Below are 23,099 nucleotides of genomic sequence, written 5' to 3' on the forward strand. Positions count from 1 at the left end.
CATTTTTGTCGTGATGTTAGCAAAAATTCGACCAGCAGTTGTTACAGACTACAAAACAAACAAAAAAAAAACCCAACTAAACACATACTGTAATACACCGAAAATAGGTTATTGTAGAGCAGGAGTACTCTAATCCTCAAGTACCACCAACATGTTATGGTTTTTAAGATTTCTTTACTTATGTACAGGTGAGTTAATCTATGTAAATCTAATTAAACAGGCAGAAATCCTGATAACATGTACAGTTTGGTGTCTTAGCTCTAATAATACTGCATGTATTGCTTATAATGTTGTGAAACTACAAGTCCCGACATTCCCTGCCAGCTATAACTTATCTGGCAGAGTATTCTGTTTCTTATAGTTTCACAAGAGCCAGAGAATCATGTATCCAATGACAGTTATATGGTTTAGTACTATGTTTATTATTCAGTAGGCTTACTTAACGATGCATTTTGCTGACAGTCTTGTGCAAAACCCAAATTTAACACTAAAACTGGTCCCATGCATATATTCAAACTGTCTCCTAAAAAGAGTGGAGCAAACCCATCTTTATTAATTAAGGGCCCCATACACTAGAACGATAATGCCCGATTTCATTCAATTTCGGGCATTTGGGACGATATATCGGGTGAAATCGGGCATTTTGGAGGTGTTTCCGATCCGCGTTTGTGTGAGGGTTGGATCGGCTCCCCTAGATCGTTAGTGCTGCACTCGAGTTATGCAGGCATGGCTGGGATCGCATACGATATATCGCATGCAAAATGTACCAAATCGTATGGAATCGTATGGAACCACTCCCGGGAAGCTCCCGGAAGAGTTCAAGGGAAATCGCCTTCGACTTCAACCTCTGACATATCGTTGTAGTGTATAGGGCCCTTAAGATTGTATCTAATCCAGTGACCTCAGAGACACCTGGTGCCCAAGAAAAGTTACTAGTTCATGTTGGATTGAGGCTGCATTCTCATGAGTGATATTTAGAAAAAAAAACAACCCGCAAAATGACTGAAACTACTGTGTGAACAACATTAAAGACATTTTGTTTTAGTCACCTGAAAAGTGTCATTGATTGAGATCTACCTCTTGCAAATGCAATCTGTCCATAACCAAATCTTATCTTCTGTTTTTTTCATGCAGTGTTCATTATGGCTTCTGGACTCTTGGTGTATCCCTTCGGCCTCAATTCTACTACTGTGAAAAAATACTGTGAAAACTCAAGTATATACTATGCAGGAGACTGTCAAATAGGATGGGGCTACATGCTTGCAATTGTTGGGGTCATGTTATCTGTGTTTTTGCCATTCTTTGCTAAATATGCACCAAAAGAACACACAACCCCAACACCCCTTCCTACTATTTTATAGTATTTTATTTTTGCGGAAAAAGGTTTCTATGTTCAGATGGATGGACAGAACGTATTAAAGCACCTCTTTGTAGCTGTGCGGCTAAACATACAAGTCAGATCAAATATTGCATTGATCGTCTTCCTGAAGCATGATAAAATAAGAGCCTTGGGATTATGTAACATTACTCTGTTTTCTTGGTTTTCCTAGTCTTTCCTTACAGTACTGTGTGCTGTTTCCTTTAAAGTTAGCTACCTCCTAATCATCTCCTTTCCAATGAAACACAAATTATTTGCTGGAACCCAGATTTTTTTTTTTAAACCATATCTACATTCAGACTAATTTCCAATCCAATATCTTCATACTACATGAATATACAGTAATTTACTGCATATCACACATGCAGTATATGTCCTGTTAAGCTTATGATCTCATATTTTACTCTAACAAACGTAAATCTCTGATTATAACACACTAGTTATCTTCTAATTTGTATCAAGATTGTATTTATAATATGATGTTCTATTTCATGAAATGTGTAGGACTTTTAGCCCTAACATACTGTATTGTTTTCTAAATTCTGGTCTTCTGCTGCCATGTGACACAATTCTAATGACCTTTTGTATATATGTCAATACAAATCAGTCTAAATATTCACTATGCTTCTTATTAAAATGTACTTTTATTCAACTTCCAAATGACATAGTCACACATCCCTAGCTTGAACATTTGTTATACTTGGTAATCAAATGACTTTATCTAGGTAAAAGTTATGAGCAAGTTTGTTTTCAGTACACTGACTTTGTTTGTTTAAAAGATAATTAAATGTTTATCTGTAATTAGAATGTCACAAGCTGCCTCCTAAGGTTTAATAACGTCTAAAAGTTGATTGGTTTTATGAAATTATCTAAGATGATGTCTAGGGACAACCAGCAAGATAATAGGATTTTAATTACCTACCGGTAAATCCTTTTCTCGTAGTCCGTAGAGCATGCTGGGGTCCATTTAGTACCATGGGGTATAGACGGGTCCCTTGGGAGCCATGGGCACTTTAAGAGTTTAATAGTGTGGGCTGGCTCCTCCCTCTATACCCCTCCTACCAGACTCCGTCTAGAAACTGTGCATGAGGAGACGGACATACTTCGAGTGAAGGAAATACACAGATAGTGGTCAGATTCACACCAGCTCACACATAACAAAAGGAAAGTCAAGCTAACCAACTTGAAATGATTGAGCAACGGCTGAACAACAGTACTTAACCAAGTAAAAATGCAGTACTTAACCAAGTAACAATGCAGGAAAACTAAGCGCTGGGCAGGCGCCCAGCATCCTCTGCGGACTATGAGAAAAGGATTTACCGGTAGGTAATTAAAATCCTATTTTCTCTTACGTCCTAGAGGATTATGGGGTCCATTTAGTACCATGGGGATGTACCAAAGCTCCCAGTACGGGAGGGAGAGCGCAGAGGCTCCTGCAGAACAGATTGACCAAACTGAAGGTCCTCAGAGGCCAAGGTATCGAATTTGTAGAACTTAGCAAACGTGGGTCGAACACGTTTGCTAAGTGTAGCTACCCACTTTATGGATAGAGTGAGCCTTAACAGAATTTGGACATGGCAGGCCTGCCGTAGAATAAGCATGCTGGATAGTGAACCTAATCCAGCGAGAAATCATCTGCTTAGAAGCAGGACACCCAACCTTTTTGGGAGCATAAAGGACAGAGTGTCCGACTTCCTGTGACGAGAAGTCCTCTTCACATAAATCTTCATAGCCCTCACAACATCCAAGGACTTTGATGTGAATGAGGAGTCAGTAGCCACTGGCACCACAATAGGTTGGTTGATATGAAAATCCGACACAACCTTTGGAAGAAATTGCTGACGCGTTCTGAGCTCAGCCCTATCTTCAAGGAAAATCAAGTAGGGGCTCTTGTAGGACAATGCCCCCAATACTGACACACGCCTAGCAGATACCAACGCCAACAGTGTGACAGCCTTGCAAGTAAGAAACTTGACCTCAACCTCCTGTAGAGGTTCGAACCAATCTGATTGCAGGAACTGCAGCACCACATTAAGATCCCAAGGTGCCGTAGGCGGCACAAAAGGTGCTTGGATGCGCAGAACCCCTTTCAAGAAAGTCTGAACCTCAGAGAGAGCAGCCAATTGTTTCTGGAAGAAAATGGACAGGGCCGAAACCTGGACTTTTATGGAGCCCAAGCGTAGGCCCTCATCCACACCTGTATGTAGAAAGAGAAGAAAACGTCCCAGTTGAAACTCCACCGTAGGAAACTTCTTGGATTCACACCAAGACACATACTTTTTCCAAATCCGATAGTAATGTTTAGACGTGACTCCCTTCCTAGCTGTATCAGGGCAGGAATGACCTTTTTCGGAATGCCCTTCCAAGATAAAATCAGGCGTTCAACCTCCATGCCGTCAAACGTAGCCGCGGTAAGTCTTGATAAGCGAACGGCCCATTGCAGAAGGTCCTCGCAAAGAGTTAGAGGCCTCGGATCCTCCAGCAGTAACTCCAGAAGATCCGCGTACCAAGCCCTTCTTGGCTAGTTCGGAGCAATGAGGATCGCCTGAACTCTTGTTCTTTTTATTAGTTTGAGAATCCTTGGGATGAGCGGAAGTGGAAGGAACACATACACTGACTGGAACACCCACGGAGTTACCAGGGCGTCCACCACCACTGCCTATGGGTCTCTCGACCTGGAACAGTACCACTGAAGCTTCTTGTTGAGGTGGGAGGCCATCATGTCTCATTTGAGGTACACCCCATCGGCTTGTTACATCTGCGAATACTTCCGGGTGGAGGCCCCATTCTCCTGGATGGAGATAGTGTCTGCTGAGGAAGTCCGCTTCCCAGTTGTCGACTCCCGGAATGAAGATCACTGACAGCGCCACCGCATGCTTTTCTGCCCAGAGGAGGATTCTTGTTACCTCTGACATTGCGGCTCTGCTTTTCATTCCGCCCTGTCGGTCTATGTAGGACACCGTCATTACATTGTCCGACTGAACTTGAATGGCCTAATCTTGTAGAAGATGTGCCGCTTGTAGAAGGCCGTTGTACACGGCCCTTAGTTCCAGAACGTTTATCAAAAGGATGGATTCCAGACTTGACCACTTTCCTTGGAAGTTTTTCCCTTGGGTGACTGCTCCCCAACCTCTGAGACTTGCATCCATGGTTAGAAGGATCCAATTCTGAATCCTGAACCTTCGGTCTTCGAGAAGGCGAGAAGTTTGCAGCCACCAGAGGAGTGAAATTCTGGCTTTCAGCGACAGGCGTATCCGCTGGTGTATGTGAAGATGAGATCCCGACCATTTGTCCAAGAGATCCAGTTGGAAGGACTGTACATGAAATCTTCCGTACTGTAGAGCCTCGTAGGAGGCAACCGTCTTCCCCAGAAGGCGAATGCACTGATGAATCGATACTCGGGCAGGCTTCAGGACATCCCGGACCATTGACTGGATCACCAACGCTTTCTCCACCGGGAGAAACACTCTCTGTACTTCCGTGTCAAGGATCATCCCCAGGAAGGACAGTCTCCTTGTCGGTTCAAAATGTGACTTTGGAAGGTTCAGGATCCACCCGTGATCCTGGAGTAGTCAAGTTGAGAGAGCAATACTCTTTAACAGCTTCTTCCTGAAAGATGCCTTTATCAGCAGATCGCCCAGAAATGGAATCATGGGGGTCATTCCGAGTTGATTGCTAGCTGCCGTTGTTCGCTGCGTAGCAATCAGTGAAAAAAATGGCTAATCTGCGCATGCTTATGCACCGCAATGCGCACGTGCATCGTACGGGTACAAAGTCCTTTGTGGTTTTGCCCTGGTTCTAGCGACGATTCCAAACGCACAGCCAATCGCAAGGAGATTGACAGGAAGAGGGCATTTCTGGGAGTCAACTGACGGTTTTCTGGGAGTGTTTGGAAAAACGCAAGCGTGGCCGGGCGTTTGCTGTACGGGTATCTGACGTCATTACTGTGTCACTCGTCGCAGCAATCATCGCACAGGATAAGTAACTACAGGGCAGGTCTTGTTTTGCACAAAATGTGTTTGCAGGCGCTCTGCTGCACAGGCGTTTGCACTCCTGCAAAGCGAAAATACACTCCCCCGGTGGCGGCAACTATGCGTTTGCATGGCTGCTAAAGACTGCGAGCGAGCGATCAACTCGGAATGACCCCCAATGTTCCTTCCCTGCTTGCGGAGGAGTAGCATCATCTCTGCCATGACCTTGGTGAACACCCTTGGTGCTGTGGAGAGGCCAAATGGCAGTGCCTGGAATTGATAGTGACAGTCTAGCAGCGCAAATCTCAGATAAGCCTGGTGAGGCGGCCAGATCGGAACGTGAAGGTACGCATCCTTGATATCCAGGGATACCAGGAATTCCCCCTCCTCCAGACCAAGAGATCACCGCTCTCAGAGACTCCATCTTGAATTTGAATTCCCTCAAGTAGGGGTTCAATGACTTTAGGTTTAATATCGGCCTTACCGAACCGTCCGGCTTCAGTACCACAAACAGGTTTGAGTAATAACCCTTGTTTGTTAGGTGAGGTGGAACTGGAACAATGACATTTGTCTGTACCAATTTTCGAATGGCTTCCTGTAGGATAGCACTTTCTGTCAGCGAAGCTGGTAAGCCTGATTTGAAGAATCTGTGAGGTGGGAGTTCTTAAAACTCCAGTCTGTACCCCTGGGCAATGATGTTTTGTTCCCAGGGGTCTAGGCATGACGATGCCCAGACGTGACTGAAATCCCTTAGTCTTGCTCCCACCTGCCCGATCCCCAGGCTGGTAGGTCCACCGTCATGTTTAATATTTGGAGGATGCAGAACCTGGCTTCTGCTCCTGGGAACCTGTTGGTGCAGGTTTTCTAGATTTCCCCCGACCACCTCTAAAGAAAGTGGAAGGGGGTTTGGACTTTTTAACTTTTGCTGTCCGAAAGGACTGCATCGTAGATGTAGGATAAGATTTCCTAGCCGGTGGTGCTTCTGAGAGAAGGAAAGTTGACTTACCCACAGTTGCCAAGGAGATCCACACGTCCAGCGCATCCCCAAACAGAGCCTGACACTCCTCTTGGATTCTGCATCCGCAGACCATTGGCGCAGCCAGAGTCCTCTGCATGCCGAGACAGCCATGGAAGAAGCCCTTGCATTAAGGTGGCCAAGGTCCTTCATGGCCTCCACCAGGAAACCTGCAGAATCCTGTATGTGACGTCAATGTCACTCCTATCCATAGTATATAAATCCTCTAGTAATGTACCTGACCACTTGACTATGTCTTAAGAAATCAACGCACAAGCAATTGTAGGCCTTAAAGCCACGCCTGTAGCTGTGTATAGTGATTTGAGCGTAATCTCAATCTTACGGTCAGCCGGCTCTTTCAAAGCGGTTTAACCTGGGACAGGTAAAATCACATTTTTAGACAACCGAGATACAGAAGCGGGTTTTCCCACTGTTTCCTGTCTTCTTCAGGGAAGGAAAAATCAATGAAAACCTTTTTGGGATCTGAAATTTTTTCTTTGGGTTTTCCCAGGATTTTTCAAACAGGGCATTTAACTCCTTAGAAGCAGGGAAGGTAAGGGAGAATTTCTTATTGTCGGTAAAGTAAGCCTCCTCTACCTGCTCATATACTTTTTCAGTAATGTGTAAAATGTCCCTAATGGCCTCAATCATGAGTTGCACCCCTTTAGCAAGGGATGCATCTCCCCTCTGAATATCCCCATCACCTGTATCAGAGGTGGTATCCGTGTTGGCTTGCATTATCTGGGCAAGAGCACGCTTTTTAGGGTATGTAATAGGGGCCTTAGATGACGTAGTGGGAGCGGAGTACTGCAAAACCGCTAGAGATTGTTGTAAAGCCTGCATTACATTCTCATTATGTGATATCCTAGATGAAATCTGAGATATCATTCCCCTTATAGAATCCACCCATGGGGGTTCGGACTCAGAAGGCTGAGAAGGTACACGGCAGTCCTGAGTACATGGAATAAACTCATCAGGAGAAGATACACACTCTGCAGCACAAGATACAGAGTCCCTAGACATGTCAATGTGAGATATATAGCCACACACACACGAAAATGTCAGACACAGTTTTCCCCAGAGTACCTTCAGAGAGTCACAGAGTATAAGGATCCAGCCACACAGCGCTCCAGTAGGCAGGTAATATACTAAACTGCCGGCGCTGACCGAGTAAACTTAATAGGATAAACAGTTCCAATAATACACTCTCCCCTGTCTATAACACCCTGGTACTGCAGAGGATAGCTGGAGTTATGTGGAGTGCAGCGCTCCCTGTCAGCGTTCTGTTGCTGTAATCTGCATGGAGAAAATGGCGCTGGTGAGTGCTGGATCCGCTCTGAGGCGAAGCCCTGTCCCTTGTAATGGCGCGTCTTCCCGCACTTATTGTATTATACTGGCCTGAGGTAATTTGCAGCTAACAGTTGGATAAGACCCTGGTAGCCGTCTGTGACCAGTGTAGGGTGATTGCGCTGGCTCAGGACGCCCCTCACAGCGCCGTACACAGTGTGCCTCTGAGCCCTCCGGAGCGCAGCCTGTCCGAGCTGTGCTCCCACCCTTGTGCCGCCATTCCTGCCGGCGACCCGCTTTCCGGGCCGCCGGCATTTTACTCACCACTCTTCTTTCTTCTGGCTCTGTTAGGGGGTGGCAGCCGTGAGCGGTCGCCTCATGGGCTTGCGATCAGCCCCCTCAGGAGCTCAGTGTCCTGTCAGGAGATCGAGAACCATTAACTTCTAGAGTTGGTTCCTACTCCCCCCCCTAAGTCTCACGGAGCAGGGAGGCTGTTGCCAGCAGCCATCCTGTACCTAACACTCTTAGAAAAACAAAACTAGAAAAACTCCTAGGAGCTCCCCTAGCTGTGACCGGCTCTTCTGGGCACATTTACTAAACTGAGTCTGGTAGCAGGGCCATAGAGGGATGAGCCAGCCCACACTATTAAACTCAAAGTGCCCATGGCTCCCAAGGGACCCGTCTATACCCCATGGTACTAAATGGACCCCAGCATCCTCTAGGACGTAAGATAAATTCAATTTACATTTGTAGAATACAAATTTTATTACAACGAGATAGGTGGCAGACAGTAAGCAAGCTGTATTTCATGATTCATAAAGGTGGGTCCTGTGTGGTCTTAAAAACAATATACCCCACAAAATCTACAAAAAACAAAAGGAAATCCTCTTTCGTGTGTAAATGTACACCAACTATATATATATATATATATATATATATATATATATATATATAGTAATTAGTTGGTCACTCCTCTCAACAGGTACATCAATTTAGGGTGCCAGAGAAGTCAATAGTATATGGTATATAGATGCATGGCACATATATCTATATAACTGTGCTCAAACTTAATAATGTGATCTAAAGCCTCATACCAGAGATAACAATCGGTTTGTCATCCTATCCTCTTTGAGAAACCAATGTCCGGGAAAAAAAACATGTCAGAGAGCTGCATCCATGGTGTATCTGGGAGTTCCAGTGGAAGGCAATCAATTTGCAGGCTGTCGGGATCCCGGCGGTCAGGATACCGATTCCGGAATCCCGACAGTCGACAATGCCAGTATACCGGCTCACAGGGGCTACGACACCCATAGAGTGGGAATAGATACTGTGGCAAGCGCAGCAAACCCGCAGTGTTGTGAGTGCAGCGAGCTCGCAATGGGACTCGTAGCGCTCGCATCACTGCCGGAATTCTGGTACATATGTATTCCGTAGCAGTTGCTCCTGCTTTTGGTATACCTCGTTGTGGCAGGAGGAGGAATCTATTGTTACTCCAACTCACATGGCTTCCAGTAACTTTTGTGTAAGGTAAGGTATGCCTTTTTGTCAAGTATTTTTATTGTGTGTCTACTTACTTTTAATAAATCTACAGTTTTAAAACAGTATTAGACTATGAGATATATACGTTTCCTTGAGGTCATATTCTGAGAATTTATGTGGTGCATACTTGGTGGAAAGACTTCAATCATTTTAAAATAAGCCCATTTAATTTAAACTCTGGTACAAGGCTTTAGTTACATTATTAAGTTTGAGCACATAGAGCTGGAATCAGACAACAGTGAAGCATTGGGGCACTTCTTGTTGTTTTTAGTTTTCATCTTCTTTGGACACTGACCAAGTAGTGTCATACAGGACTGATGCCCTATCTTTGAAGTTTGAATTATTTATTTTACTGGTATTGTTTTTAAGTGTCTGCGCCTTCATTATTTGTTTGATATATACTGTATATAATCTAACAAAATGTAAAAAATTATTCCGTAGTGCTGTATGGCTTGCCTTCCTCAATATCAGTTCCACTACTGGCAGCTATCATTACACAATACTTGTGGAATGCCCAACTGTACCTAATACATATAATATATAATATATATATATATATATATATATATATAAAAACACGCACACACATATACAACACACAGATGGCCGATGGCTCATATGTGTGACTTTGTCAAGACAACAAGCAGCATCATTTCAGTCAAAGCTATATTTAGTTACCAGCATAACACCCCAGCAGCTGCAATGTAACATGAGTATATATAATAAGATTTTACTCACCGGTAAATCTATTTCTCGTAGTCCGTAGTGGATGCTGGGACTCCGTAAGGACCATGGGGAATAGCGGCTCCGCAGGAGACTGGGCACAACTAAAGAAAGCTTTAGGACTACCTGGTGTGCACTGGCTCCTCCCACTATGACCCTCCTCCAGACCTCAGTTAGGATACTGTGCCCGGAAGAGCTGACACAATAAGGAAGGATTTTTGAATCCCGGGTAAGACTCATACCAGCCACACCAATCACACCGTATAACTCGTGATACTATACCCAGTTAACAGTATGAAATATAACTGAGCCTCTCAACAGATGGCTCAACAATAACCCTTTAGTTAAACAATAACTATATACAAGTATTGCAGACAATCCGCACTTGGGATGGGCGCCCAGCATCCACTACGGACTACGAGAAATAGATTTACTGGTGAGTAAAATCTTATTTTCTCTGACGTCCTAAGTGGATGCTGGGACTCCGTAAGGACCATGGGGATTATACCAAAGCTCCCAAACGGGCGGGAGAGTGCGGGTGACTGCAGCACCGAATGAGCAAACTCTAGGTCCTCCTCAGCCAGGGTATCAAACTTGTAGAATTTTGCAAATGTGTTTGACCCCGACCAAGTAGCTGCTCGGCAAAGTTGTAAAGCCGAGACCCCTCGGGCAGCCGCCCAAGAAGAGCCCACCTTCCTCGTGGAATGGGCTTTCACTGATCTAGGATGCGGCAGTCCAGCCGCAGAATGTGCAAGCTGAATCGTACTACAGATCCAGCGAGCAATAGTCTGCTTTGAAGCAGGAGCACCCAGCTTGTTGGGTGCACACAGGATAAATAGCGAGTCAGTTTTCCTGACACTAGCTGTCCTGGAAACATAAATTTTCAGGGCCCTGACTACGTCCAACAACTTGGAATCCTCCAAGTCTTTAGCAGCCGCAGGCACTACAATAGGTTGGTTCAAATGAAAAGCTGATACCACCTTAGGGAGAAACTGGGGACGAGTCCTCAATTCTGCCCTATCCATATGGAAAATCAGATAAGGGCTTTTACATGACAAAGCCGCCAATTCTGACACACGCCTGGCCGAAGCCAAGGCCAACAGCATGACCACTTTCCACGTGAGATATTTCAAATCCACGGTTTTAAGTGGCTCAAACCAACCAATGCGACTTTAGGAAATCCAACACCACGTTGAGATCCCAAGGTGCCACTGGAGGCACAAAAGGGGGCTGAATATGCAGCACTCCCTTAACAAATGTCTGAACTTCAGGCAGTGAAGCCAGTTCTTTCTGGAAGAAAATAGACAGAGCCGAAATCTGGACCTTAATGGAACCCAATTTTAGGCCCATAGTCACCCCTGACTGTAGGAAGTGCAGAAAACGGCCCAGCTGAAATTCCTCCGTTGGGGCCTTCCTGGCCTCACACCACGCAACATATTTTCGCCATATGCGGTGATAATGGTTTGCGGTCACTTCTTTCCTAGCTTTAATCAGCGTAGGGATGACTTCCTCCGGAATGCCCTTTTCCTTCAGGATCCGGTGTTCAACCGCCATGCCTTCAAACGCAGCCGCGGTAAGTCTTGGAACAGACAGGGCCCCTGCTGCAGCAGGTCCTGTCTGAGCGGCAGAGGCCATGGGTCCTCTGAGATCAGTTCTTGAAGTTCCGGGTACCAAGCTCTTCTTGGCCAATCCGGAACAATGAGTATAGTTCTTACTCCTCTTTTTCTTATTATCCTCAGTACCTTGGGTATGAGAGGAAGAGAAGGGAACACATAAACCAACTGGTACACCCACGGTGTCACTAGAGCGTCCACAGCTATTGCCTGAGGGTCTCTCGACCTGGCGCAATATCTTTCTAGCTTTTTGTTTAGGCGGGACGCCATCATGTCCACCTGTGGCCGTTCCCAACGGTTCACAATCAGCTGGAAGATTTCTGGATGAAGTCCCCACTCTCCCGGGTGGAGGTCGTGCCTGCTGAGGAAGTCTGCTTCCCAGTTGTCCACTCCCGGAATGAACACTGCTGACAGTGCTAACACGTGATTTTCCGCCCATCTGAGAATCCTTGTGGCTTCTGCCATCGCCATCCTGCTTCTTGTGCCGCCCTGTCGGTTTACATGGGCGACTGCCGTGATGTTGTCTGACTGAATCAGTACCGGCTGGTTTTGAAGCAGGGGTCTTGCCTGACTTAGGGCATTGTAAATGGCCCTCAGTTCCAGAATATTTATGTGTAGGGAAGTCTCCTGACTTGACCATAGTCCCTGGAAGTTTCTTCCCTGTGTGATTGCCCCCCAGCCTCGAAGGCTGGCATCCGTGGTCACCAGGACCCAGTCCTGTATGCCGAATCTGCGGCCCTCTTGAAGATGAGCACTCTGCAGCCACCACAGCAGAGACACCCTGGTCCTTGGAGACAGGGTTATCAGCCGATGCATCTGAAGATGCGATCCGGACCACTTGTCCAACAGGTCCCACTGAAAGGTCCTTGCATGGAACCTGCCGAATGGGATTGCTTCGTAGGAAGCTACTATTTTTCCCAGGACTCGCGTGCAGTGATGCACCGACACCTGTTTTGGTTTCAGGAGGCCTCTGACTAGAGATGACAGCTCCTTGGCTTTCTCCTCCGGGAGAAACACTTTTTTCTGTTCTGTGTCCAGAACCATCCCCAGGAACAGTAGACGTGTCGTAGGGACCAGCTGTGACTTTGGAATATTTAGAATCCAACCATGCTGTTGTAGCACCTCCCGAGATAGTGCTACCCCGACCAACAACTGCTCCCTGGACCTCGCCTTTATCAGGAGATCGTCCAAGTACGGGATAATTAAAACTCCCTTTTTTCGAAGGAGTATCATCATTTCGGCCATTACCTTGGTAAATACCCTCGGTGCCGTGGACAGACCAAACGGCAACGTCTGGAATTGGTAATGACAATCCTGTACCACAAATCTGAGGTACTCCTGGTGAGGATGGTAAATGGGGACATGCAGGTAAGCATCCTTGATGTCCAGTGATACCATGTAATCCCCCTCGCCAAGGCTTGAAATAACCGCCCTGAGCGATTCCATCTTGAACTTGAATTTTTTTATATAAGTGTTCAAGGATTTCAAATTTACAATGGGTCTCACCGAACCGTCCGGTTTCGGTACCACAAACATTGTGGAATAGTAACCCCGTCCTTGTTGAAGGAGGGGTACCTTGACTATCACCTGCTGGGAATACAGCTTGTGAATTGCCTCTAGCACAGCCTCCCTGTCTGAGGGAGTTGTTGGCAAGGCAGATTTGAGGAAACGGCGAGGGGGAGACGTCTCGAATTCCAGCTTGTACCCCTGAGATACCACTTGAAGAATCCAGGGATCTACCCGTGAGCGAGCCCACTGATTGCTGAAGTTCTTGAGACGGGCCCCCACCGTACCTGGCTCCGCCTGTGGAGCCCCAGCGTCATGCGGTGGACTTAGAGGAAACGGGGGAGGACTTTTGTTCCTGGGAACTGGCTGTATGCTGCAGCTTTTTCCCTCTACCTCTGCCTCTGGGCAGAAAGGACGCGCCTTTAACCCGCTTGCCTTTTTGGGGCCGAAAGGACTGTACCTGATAATACGGTGCTTTCTTTGGCTGTGAGGGAACATGGGGTAGAAAAGCTGACTTCCCAGCTGTCGCTGTGGAAACGAGGTCCGAGAGACCATCCCCAAACAACTCCTCACCTTTATAAGGCAAAACTTCCATATGCCTTTTAGAATCTGCATCCCCTGTCCACTGCCGAGTCCATAACCCTCTCCTGGCAGAAATGGACATAGCACTTATTTTAGATGCCAGCCGGCAAATATCCCTCTGTGCATCTCTCATGTATAAGACTGCGTCTTTAATATGCTCTATGGTTAGCAATATAGTGTCCCTGTCAAGGGTATCAATATTTTCCGACAGGGAATCTGACCACGCAGCTGCAGCACTGCACATCCATGCTGAAGCAATAGCCGGTCTTAAAATAATACCCGAGTGTGTATATACAGACTTCAGGATAGCCTCCTGCTTCCTATCAGCAAGCTCCTGCAGGGCGGCCGTATCCGGAGACGGTAGTGCCACCTTCTTTGACAGGCGTGTGAGCGCTTTATCCACCCTAGGGGATGTTTCCCAACAAGACCTATCCTCTGGCGGAAAAGGGTACGCCATTAGTAACTTTTTTAGAAATTACCAGTTTCTTATCGGGGGAAGCCCACGCTTCTTCACACACCTCATTTAATTCATCATATGGGGGAAAAACCACTGGTAGTTTTTTCTCCCCAAACATAATACCCTTTTTTGTGGTACCTGGGGTAACATCAGAAATGTGCAACACATTTTTCATTGCCTCAATCATGTAACGTGTGGCCCTATTGGAAGTTACATTAGTCTCATCGTCGTCGACACTGGATTCAGTATCCGTGTCGACATCTGTGTCTGCCATCTGAGGTAGCGGGCGTTTTAGAGCCCCTGATGGCTTTTGAGACAGTTGGGCAGGCACGAGCTGAGAAGCCGGCTGTCCCACATCTGCTATGTCGTCAAACCTTTTATGTAAGGAGTTGACACTTTCACGTAATTCCTTCCACAAGTCCATCCACTCAGGTGTCGGCCCCGCAGGGGGTGACATCACATTTATCGGCATCTGCTCCGCCTCCACATAAGCCTCCTCATCAAACATGTCGACACAGCCGTACCGACACACCGCACACACACAGGGAATGCTCTGACTGAGGACAAGACCCCACAAAGCCCTTTGGGGAGACAGAGAGAGAGTATGCCAGCACACACCAGAGCGCTATATAACACAGGGATTAACACTATAACTGAGTGATTTTCCCTTATAGCTGCTTATATGTATACTACTGCGCCTAAATTTAGTGCCCCCCCCTCTCTTTTTTACCCTTTGTAGTCTTGAAACTGCAGGGGAGAGCCTGGGAGCGATCCTTCCAGCGGAGCTGTGAGGGAAAAATGGCACCAGTGTGCTGAGGGAGATAGCTCCGCCCCTTTTTCGGCGGACTTCTCCCGCTTTTTTATGGATATCTGGCAGGGGTATTTTTCACATATATAGCCTCTAAGACTATATTATGTGAGTTTTATGCCAGCAAGGTGTTTAATATTGCTGCTCAGGGCGCCCCCCCCAGCGCCCTGCACCCATCAGTGACCGGAGTGTGAGGTGTGCATGAGGAGCAATGGCGCACAGCTGCAGTGCTGTGCGAAACCTTGTTGAAGACCAAAGTCTTCTGCCGCCGATTTCCAGGACCATCTTCTTGCTTCTGGCTCTGTAAGGGGGACAGCGGCGCGGCTCCGGGACCGGACGACCGAGGCTGGGCCTGTGTTCGATCCCTCTGGAGCTAATGGTGTCCAGTAGCCTAAGAAGCCCAAGCTAGCTGCAAGCAGGTAGGTTCGCTTCTTTTCCCCTTAGTCCCTCGTAGCAGTGAGTCTGTTGCCAGCAGATCTCACTGAAAATAAAAAACCTAAAAGTATACTTTCTTTTCTAGGAGCTCAGGAGAGCCCCTAGTGTGCATCCAGCTCAGCCGGGCACAAGATTCTAACTGAGGTCTGGAGGAGGGTCATAGTGGGAGGAGCCAGTGCACACCAGGTAGTCCTAAAGCTTTCTTTAGTTGTGCCCAGTCTCCTGCGGAGCCGCTATTCTCCATGGTCCTTACGGAGTCCCAGCATCCACTTAGGACGTCAGAGAAATATATATATATATATATATATACACACACACACACACACACACACACACACACACACACACACACACACACACACAGATGTAGCCATGCTTATCTTTGCTGCGATGCAGCAAAATGGCATGCTGCATGGCGCACCAAGCTGTGACAATTTGCAGCCGGCAAACGCTCCATTAATCGGCGGCTGCGAACAGTCATAATATTCGCAACCTGGCATGTCATGCAGCAAGCCATGTTGCAGCATGTTGCATTGCAGCAAAGATGAGCATGGCTACATCTGTGTGTATATATACAGTATATGTATGGGTCATTCCATGTGACTCACGTTAATGTTAATTCGTAGAAGTTTAAATGCACCACACACAAAAATGACACTGAAATTCAACATTTTAAAAATATGGTAATAATATATGGGGTAGTCATAATTAATGCTTAGAAGCAGAATAAAATGTAGCCTTTTTATTTAAACTTATTGTTTATATGCGTGATCATGTTACAACAGAATGGACATAGGAACAGAGGGGACTAAAATAATAAGATTTTAAACCTACCGGTAAATCTTTTTCTCGTAGTCCGTAGAGGATGCTGGGGACTCCGTAAGGACCATGGGGGATAGACGGGCTCCGCAGGAGACACGGGCACTTTAAGAAAGACTTTAGGTCTGGGTGTGCACTGGCTCCTCCCTCTATGCCCCTCCTCCAGACCTCAGTTAGAGAAACTGTGCCCAGAGGAGACGGACTGTACGAGGAAAGGATTTTTGTTAATCCAAGGGCAAGATTCGTACCAGCCACACCAATCACACCGTATAACTTGTGATATACTAACCAGTTAACAGTATGAAAACAACATAGCATCAGTCCAAGACCGATGAAAACTATAACATAACCCTTATGTAAGCAAAACTATATACAAGTCTTGCAGAATTAGTCCTCACTTGGGACGGGCGCCCAGCATCCTCTACGGACTACGAGAAAAAGATTTACCTGTAGGTTTAAAATCTTATTTTCTCTTACGTCCTAGAGGATGCTGGGGACTCCGTAAGGACCATGGGGATTATACCAAAGCTCCCAAACGGGCGGGAGAGTGCGGATGACTCTGCAGCACCGATTGAGCAAACAGGAGGTCCTCCTCAGCCAGGGTCTCAAACTTATAGAACTTTGTAAAGGTGTTTGAACCCGACCAAGTAGCCGCTCGGCACAGCTGTAGTGCCGAGACCCCTCGAGCAGCCGCCCAAGACGAGCCCACCTTCCTAGTGGAATGGGCCTTGACCGATTTTGGTAACGGCAATCCAGCCGTAGAATGCGCCTGCTGAATTGTGTTTCAGATCCAGCGAGCAATAGTCTGCTTTGAAGCAGGGGCGCCAACCTTGTTGGCCGCATATAGGCCAAACAGTGCTTCTTTTTTTCTGACTCTAGCCGTTCTGGCCACGTCAATTTTCAAAGCCCTGACTACATCAAGAGACTCGGAATCCTCCAAGTCTCGCGTAGCCACAGGCACCACAATAGGTTGGTTCATATGAAAAGATGACACCACCTTAGGCAAGAATTGAGGACGGGTCCTCAATTCCGCTCTATCCATATGGAACACTAGATAGGGGCTTTTATGAGACAAAGCCGCCAATTCCGACACTCGCCTAGCCGAAGCCAAGGCTAACAACATGACCACTTTCCAAGTGAGATATTTTAACTCCACCGTTTTAAGTGGTTCAAACCAGTGCGACTTAAGGAAACTCAACACCACGTTAAGGTCCCAAGGCGCCACCGGAGGCACAAAAGGAGGCTGAATATGCAGCACTCCCTTCACAAAAGTCTGTACTTCTGGGAGAGAAGCCAATTCTTTTTGAAAGAAAATGGATAAGGCCGAAATCTGAACCTTAATGGAGCCTAATTTTAGGCCCATATTCACTCCAGTTTGTAGGAAGTGAAGGAAACGGCCCAGATGGAATTCTTCCGTAGGAGCATTCCTGGCCTCACACCAAGCAACATATTTTCGCCATATACGGTGATAATGTTTAGAAGTCACGTCCTTCCTAGCCTTTATCAGCGTAGGAATGACCTCATCCGGAATGCCTTTTCCGCTAGGATCCGGCGTTCAACCGTCATGCCGTCAAACGCAGCCGCGGTAAGTCTTGGAACAGACAGGGCCCCTGCTGCAACAGGTCCCGTCTTAGAGGAAGAGGCCACGGATCTTCTGTGAGCATTTCCTGCAGATCCGGATACCAGGTCCTTCGTGGCCAATCTGGAACAATGAGGATTGTTCTCACTCCTCTTTGTCTTATTATCCTCAACACCTTGGGTATGAGAGGAAGAGGAGGAAATACATAGACCGACCGGAACACCCATGGTGTCACTAGGGCGTCTACAGCTACTGCATGAGGGTCTCTTGACCTTGCGCAATACCTCTGTAGCTTTTTGTTGAGGCGGGATGCCATCATGTCTATCTGTGGCAGTTCCCACCGACTTGTAATCTGTGCGAAGACTTCCTGATGAAGTCCCCACTCCCCCGGATGTAGGTCGTGTCTGCTGAGGAAGTCTGCTTCCCAGCTGTCCACTCCCGGAATGAACACTGCTGACAGTGCGCTTACGTGACTCTCTGCCCAGCGAAGAATTCTGGTGGCTTCTGCCATTGCCACTCTGCTCCTTGTGCCGCCTTGGCGGTTTACATGAGCCACTGCGGTGACGTTGTCTGACTGGATCAAAACGGTTGGTCGCGAAGTAAGGTCTCCGCTTGACGTAGGACGTTGTATATGGCCCTTAGTTCCAGGATGTTGATGTGAAGACAAGTCTCTTGACTTGACCAAAGACCTTGGAAATTTCTTCCCTGTGTGACTGCTCCCCAACCTCGGAGGCTTGCGTCTGTGGTCACCAGGATCCAGCCCTGAATGCCGAATCTGCAGCCTTCTAGAAGGTGAGCACTCTGCAGCCACCACAGGAGTGATACCCTGGCCCTGGGGGACAGGGTGATCAACCGATGCATCTGTAAATGTGACCCGGACCACTTGTCCAGTAGGTCCCATTGGAAAGTCCTCGCATGGAACCTGCCGAAGGGAATGGCCTCATATGATGCCACCATCTTTCCCAGGACTCGAGTGCAGTGATGCACTGACACCTGCTCTGGTTTCAACAGGTTCCTGACAAGAGTCATGAGTTCCTGGGCCTTTTCTATCGGGAGATAAACCCTCTTCTGGTCCGTGTCCAGAATCATGCCCAAGAAAGACAGACGAGTCGTAGGAACCAACTGCGACTTCGGGATATTGAGAATCCAGCCGTGTTGCTGTAACACTTTCAGTGAAAGTGATACGCTGTTCAGCAACTGCTCTCTTGATCTCGCTTTTATGAGATCGTCCAAGTACGGGATAATTGTGACACCTTGCTTGCGCAGGAGCACCATCATTTCCGCCATTACCTTGGTGAAAATTCTCGGGGCCGTGGAGAGAGCAAACGGCAACGTCTGAAATTGGTAATGACAGTCCTGTACCGCAAATCTGAGGTACGCCTGATGAGGTGGATAAATGGGGACATGAAGGTATGCATCCTTTATGTCCAGGGACACCATAAAATCCCCCCCTTCCAGGCTTGCGATGACCGCTCTTAGCGATTCCATCTTGAACTTGAATCTTTTCAAGTATAGGTTCGGGGATTTCAAATTTAATATGGGTCTGACCGAACCGTCCGGTTTCGGGACTACAAACATGGTCGAGTAATATCCCTTTCCTTGTCGGAGGAGGGGAACCTTGACCACCACCTGTTGAAGATACAATTTTTGTATTGCATATAACACTATCTCCCTTTCCTGGGGAGAAGTTGGTAGGGCCGATATGAAAAATCGGCGAGGAGGCTCTTCTTCGAATTCCAGCTTGTAACCCTGAGAAACAATTTATATTGCCCAGGGATCCACCTGGGAGTGAACCCAGATGTGGCTGAAATTCCGAAGACGTGCCCCCACTGGGCCGGACTCCGCCAGTGGAGCCCCAGCGTCATGCGGTAGATTTTGTAGAGGCCGGGGAGGACTTCTGTTCCTGGGAACTAGCTGTGTTGTGCAGCTTTTTTCCTCTGCCCCTACCTCTGCCAAGAAAGGACGCACCTCGCACTTTCTTGTTTCTTTGTGACCGAAAGGACTGCATTTGATAATGCGGAGCTTTCTTATGCTGTGAGGGAACATAAGGTGAAAAATTTGATTTTCCAGCCGTAGCTGTGGAGACTAGGTCCGAGAGACCTTCCCCAAACAATTCCTCACCCTTGTAAGGTAAAACCTCCATATGCCTTTTTGAGTCGGCATCACCAGTCCATTGCCGTGTCCATAGGAGTCTTCTGGCAGAAATCAACATAGCGTTTATTCTAGAACCCAGTACACTAATGTCTCTTTGAGCATCTCTCATATATAGGACAGCATCTCTTATATGCCCCAGGGTCAATAAAATAGTATCCTTATCTAGGGTATCCATCCCCTCAGATAAGGTATCCATCCAAGCCGCTACAGCACTACACACGCAGGCCGACGCAATTGCCGGTCTGAGTAAGGTACCTGAATGTGTATAAATGGACTTCAGGGTAATCTCCTGTTTGCGGTCAGCAGAATCTTTGAGGGTAGCCGTATCCTGGGACGGGAGGGCTACCTTCTTGGATAAGCGTGTTAATGCTTTGTCCACCCTAGGGGAGGATTCCCATCGTAACCTATCCGTTGACGGGAAAGGATACGCCATAAGAATCCTTTTGGAAATTTGCAGTCTTTTATCTGGAGATTCCCAAGCTTTTTCACATAACTCGTTCAGCTCGTGTGATGGGGGAAAGGTTACCTCAGGCTTCTTTCCCTTGTACATATGTACCCTCTTGTCAGGGACAGGGGGTTCCTCTGTGATGTGCAAAACATCTTTTATTGCCATAATCATATATCGAATGGATTTTGCCAATTTTGGTTGTAACTTTGCCTCATCGTAATTGACACTGGAGTCAGAATCCGTGTCGGTATCTGTGTCAACAATCTGGGATAGTGGGCGCTTATGAGACCCTGACGGTCCCTGCGATTTAGAATTAGGCATGAGTTGAGACCCTGACTGTCCCAAAGCTTCAGCCTTGTCTAATCTTTTGTGCAATGAGTTTACACTAGCATTTAAAACATTCCACATATCCATCCAGTCAGGTGTCGGCGGAGACACCACATTCATTTGCTCCCGGCTCCTCTCCAACATAGCCTTCTTCCTCAGACATGTCGACACACGCGTACCGACACACCACACACACAGGGAATGCCCTTTCTGAAGACAGTTCCCCCACAAGGCCCTTTGGAGAGACAGAGAGAGAGTATGCCAGCACACACCCCAGCGCTATATAACCCAGGAATAACACAGTAACTTAATGTTTACCCAGTAGCGCTGCTGTATGTAATTTGCGCCACATTATGTGCCCCCCCTCTCTTTTCAACCCTCTTGTCTACCGTGGTATAAGCAGGGGAGAGTCCGGGGAGCTTCCTCTCAGCGGTGCTGTGGAGAAAAAATGGCGCTGGTGAGTGCTGAGGGAGTAGCCCCGCCCCCTCAGGGGCGGGCTTCTCTCCCGCTTAAACTGTAAAATTGGCGGGGGCTCATACATATATACAGTGCCCAGCTGTATATATGTTATATTTTTGCCAAAACGAGGTTTATATTGCTGCCCAGGGCGCCCCCCCCTGCGCCCTGCACCCTTACAGTGACCGGAGTATGTGAGGTGTATCGGAGCAATGGCGCACAGCTGCAGTGCTGTGCGTTACCTCAGTGAAGATCATGAAGTCTTCTGCCGCCTCTGAAGTCTTCTTTTCTTCTCATACTCACCCGGCTTCTATCTTCCGGCTCTGCGAGGGGGACGGCGGCGTGGCTCTGGGACGGACGGCGAGGGTGAGATCCTGCATACCAATCCCTCTGTAGCTAATGGTGTCCAGTAGCCTAAGAAGCAGGACCTTGCAACTCAGAGAGTAGGGCTGCTTCTCTCCCCTCAGTCCCTCGATGCAGGGAGTCTGTTGCCAGCAGTGCTCCCTGAAAATAAAAAACCTAACAAAATACTTTCTGTCAGAAAGCTCAGGAGAGCTCCTGAAAAGCAGCCAGTCTCCACTGGGCACAGTATCAAACTAAGGTCTGGAGGAGGGGCATAGAGGGAGGAGCCAGTGCACACCCAGAACTAAAGTCTTTCTTAAAGTGCCCATGTCTCCTGCGGAGCCCGTCTATCCCCATGGTCCTTACGGAATCCCAAGCATCCTCTAGGACGTTAGGGAAAAATACTTTCATACCTCCTCACTTACGCAGGTGGAGGCGTGGCAGTGCACTGCTGAGCCTGCTGGGACATCCTTAGTCCACAGCCACACCTCCTCCCAGCATACAGAGAGGAGCAATGGAAAGGACCGAGTGACGCAGTTAGCACACCTCCTGTTCCTTTGTTCTGCCCTTTCTCTGTCTAACCACAACTGATTTCCCGCTGGTTGGGCTTGTTTAGTACGTCCTCGGCTTTGTTGGGCGTTAGCAGTGAATGTGTGAAACAAAACGTGTTCGTAGTAAAAATTAGTTCTTCTCGGAGATGGCTTACTAACAACCATGATGTTTTTGTTTTATTTGTGGCAAATATAGTGTTGCAAAAGAAAGAAAATATTTAAGTGTATTCGTAATTGTAGGCTTACTTTGGACGTTACATAAGCCAGCAAGAAAAGATTTGGGTGCCTCACAAAGTTTTTAAAACCTGTGTGGAATCACTCAGCAATTGGACTAAAGATGATCGAAAAGGACTTAGGGGCAGATGTATTAACCTGGAGAAGGCATAAGGAAGTGATAAAACAGTGATAAATGCAAGGTGATAAACATACCAGCCAATCAGCTCCCATATGTAAATTAACAGTTAGGAGCTGATTGGCTGGTGCATTATCACCTTACACTCAACACTGCTTTATCACTGGTTTATCACTTCCTTATGCCTTCTACAGGTTAATACATCTACCCCATTATTTCGGCATACCTATGATGTGGAGTGAGCCAAAAGATCACTTGAGTGACTGCTATTTTTGTGCTGTAAATGGGAAGGGTAAGAAACGATTTTAAAAACGCAAATGGGAATACCCAAGTATGAATTCTGCAAAGCAACCGATACCACATAACGAAGATTTACCTGTACCATCATACAGTTTTTTGTGCGAAGTTGAATGTGATGATGCGGAAATGTTAATTTCATCCAGTGCAATTGACAACACAGAAGACAGTGAGTTTGACTAAAGTTCCTCTACTCCAAACAAATTATCGAAAAAAGGAGCTGAGCTTTTAGCATCCAGACTTCAAGAAAAGCACTATCTTGAGCCAAATGTTACTATAACGTCATATCGAAATAGAGAGCAAGCCATTCTGCCGTTCTTTAGCCAAGATAACAATCTTGTGCATTGCAACAATATTCCTGAACGTCTCCAGATGATGGCTTTACCAGAATATCGAGCAGATGACTGGCGGTCATTCAACAAAACTTAAAGAACAGTTAGAAAATATCAAGTTAGTTTTA

At 47.0% G+C, this 23,099-nt stretch overlaps 2 protein-coding genes across 2 annotated transcripts in view; one reads left to right on the top strand and one right to left on the bottom strand.

Moving 5' to 3' along the window:
* LOC135049867 (LHFPL tetraspan subfamily member 7 protein-like) overlaps positions 1-1,997 on the top strand; it is a 362,577-nt gene extending 360,580 nt beyond the window's left edge. Inside the window, exon 3 of the mRNA XM_063955816.1 lies at positions 1,135-1,997. Coding sequence (XP_063811886.1) covers positions 1,135-1,361 — 227 coding nt within the window. The 3' untranslated portion in view covers positions 1,362-1,997. The remainder of the gene's footprint in view (positions 1-1,134) is intronic.
* The window catches only part of SPATA22 (spermatogenesis associated 22), a 576,361-nt gene that overhangs the window by 91,129 nt on the left and 462,133 nt on the right, over positions 1-23,099 (bottom strand). The window lies entirely within an intron of this gene.

The sequence above is a fragment of the Pseudophryne corroboree genome, chromosome 2, assembly GCF_028390025.1.
Source record: "Pseudophryne corroboree isolate aPseCor3 chromosome 2, aPseCor3.hap2, whole genome shotgun sequence".
Taxonomy (NCBI): domain Eukaryota; kingdom Metazoa; phylum Chordata; class Amphibia; order Anura; family Myobatrachidae; genus Pseudophryne; species Pseudophryne corroboree.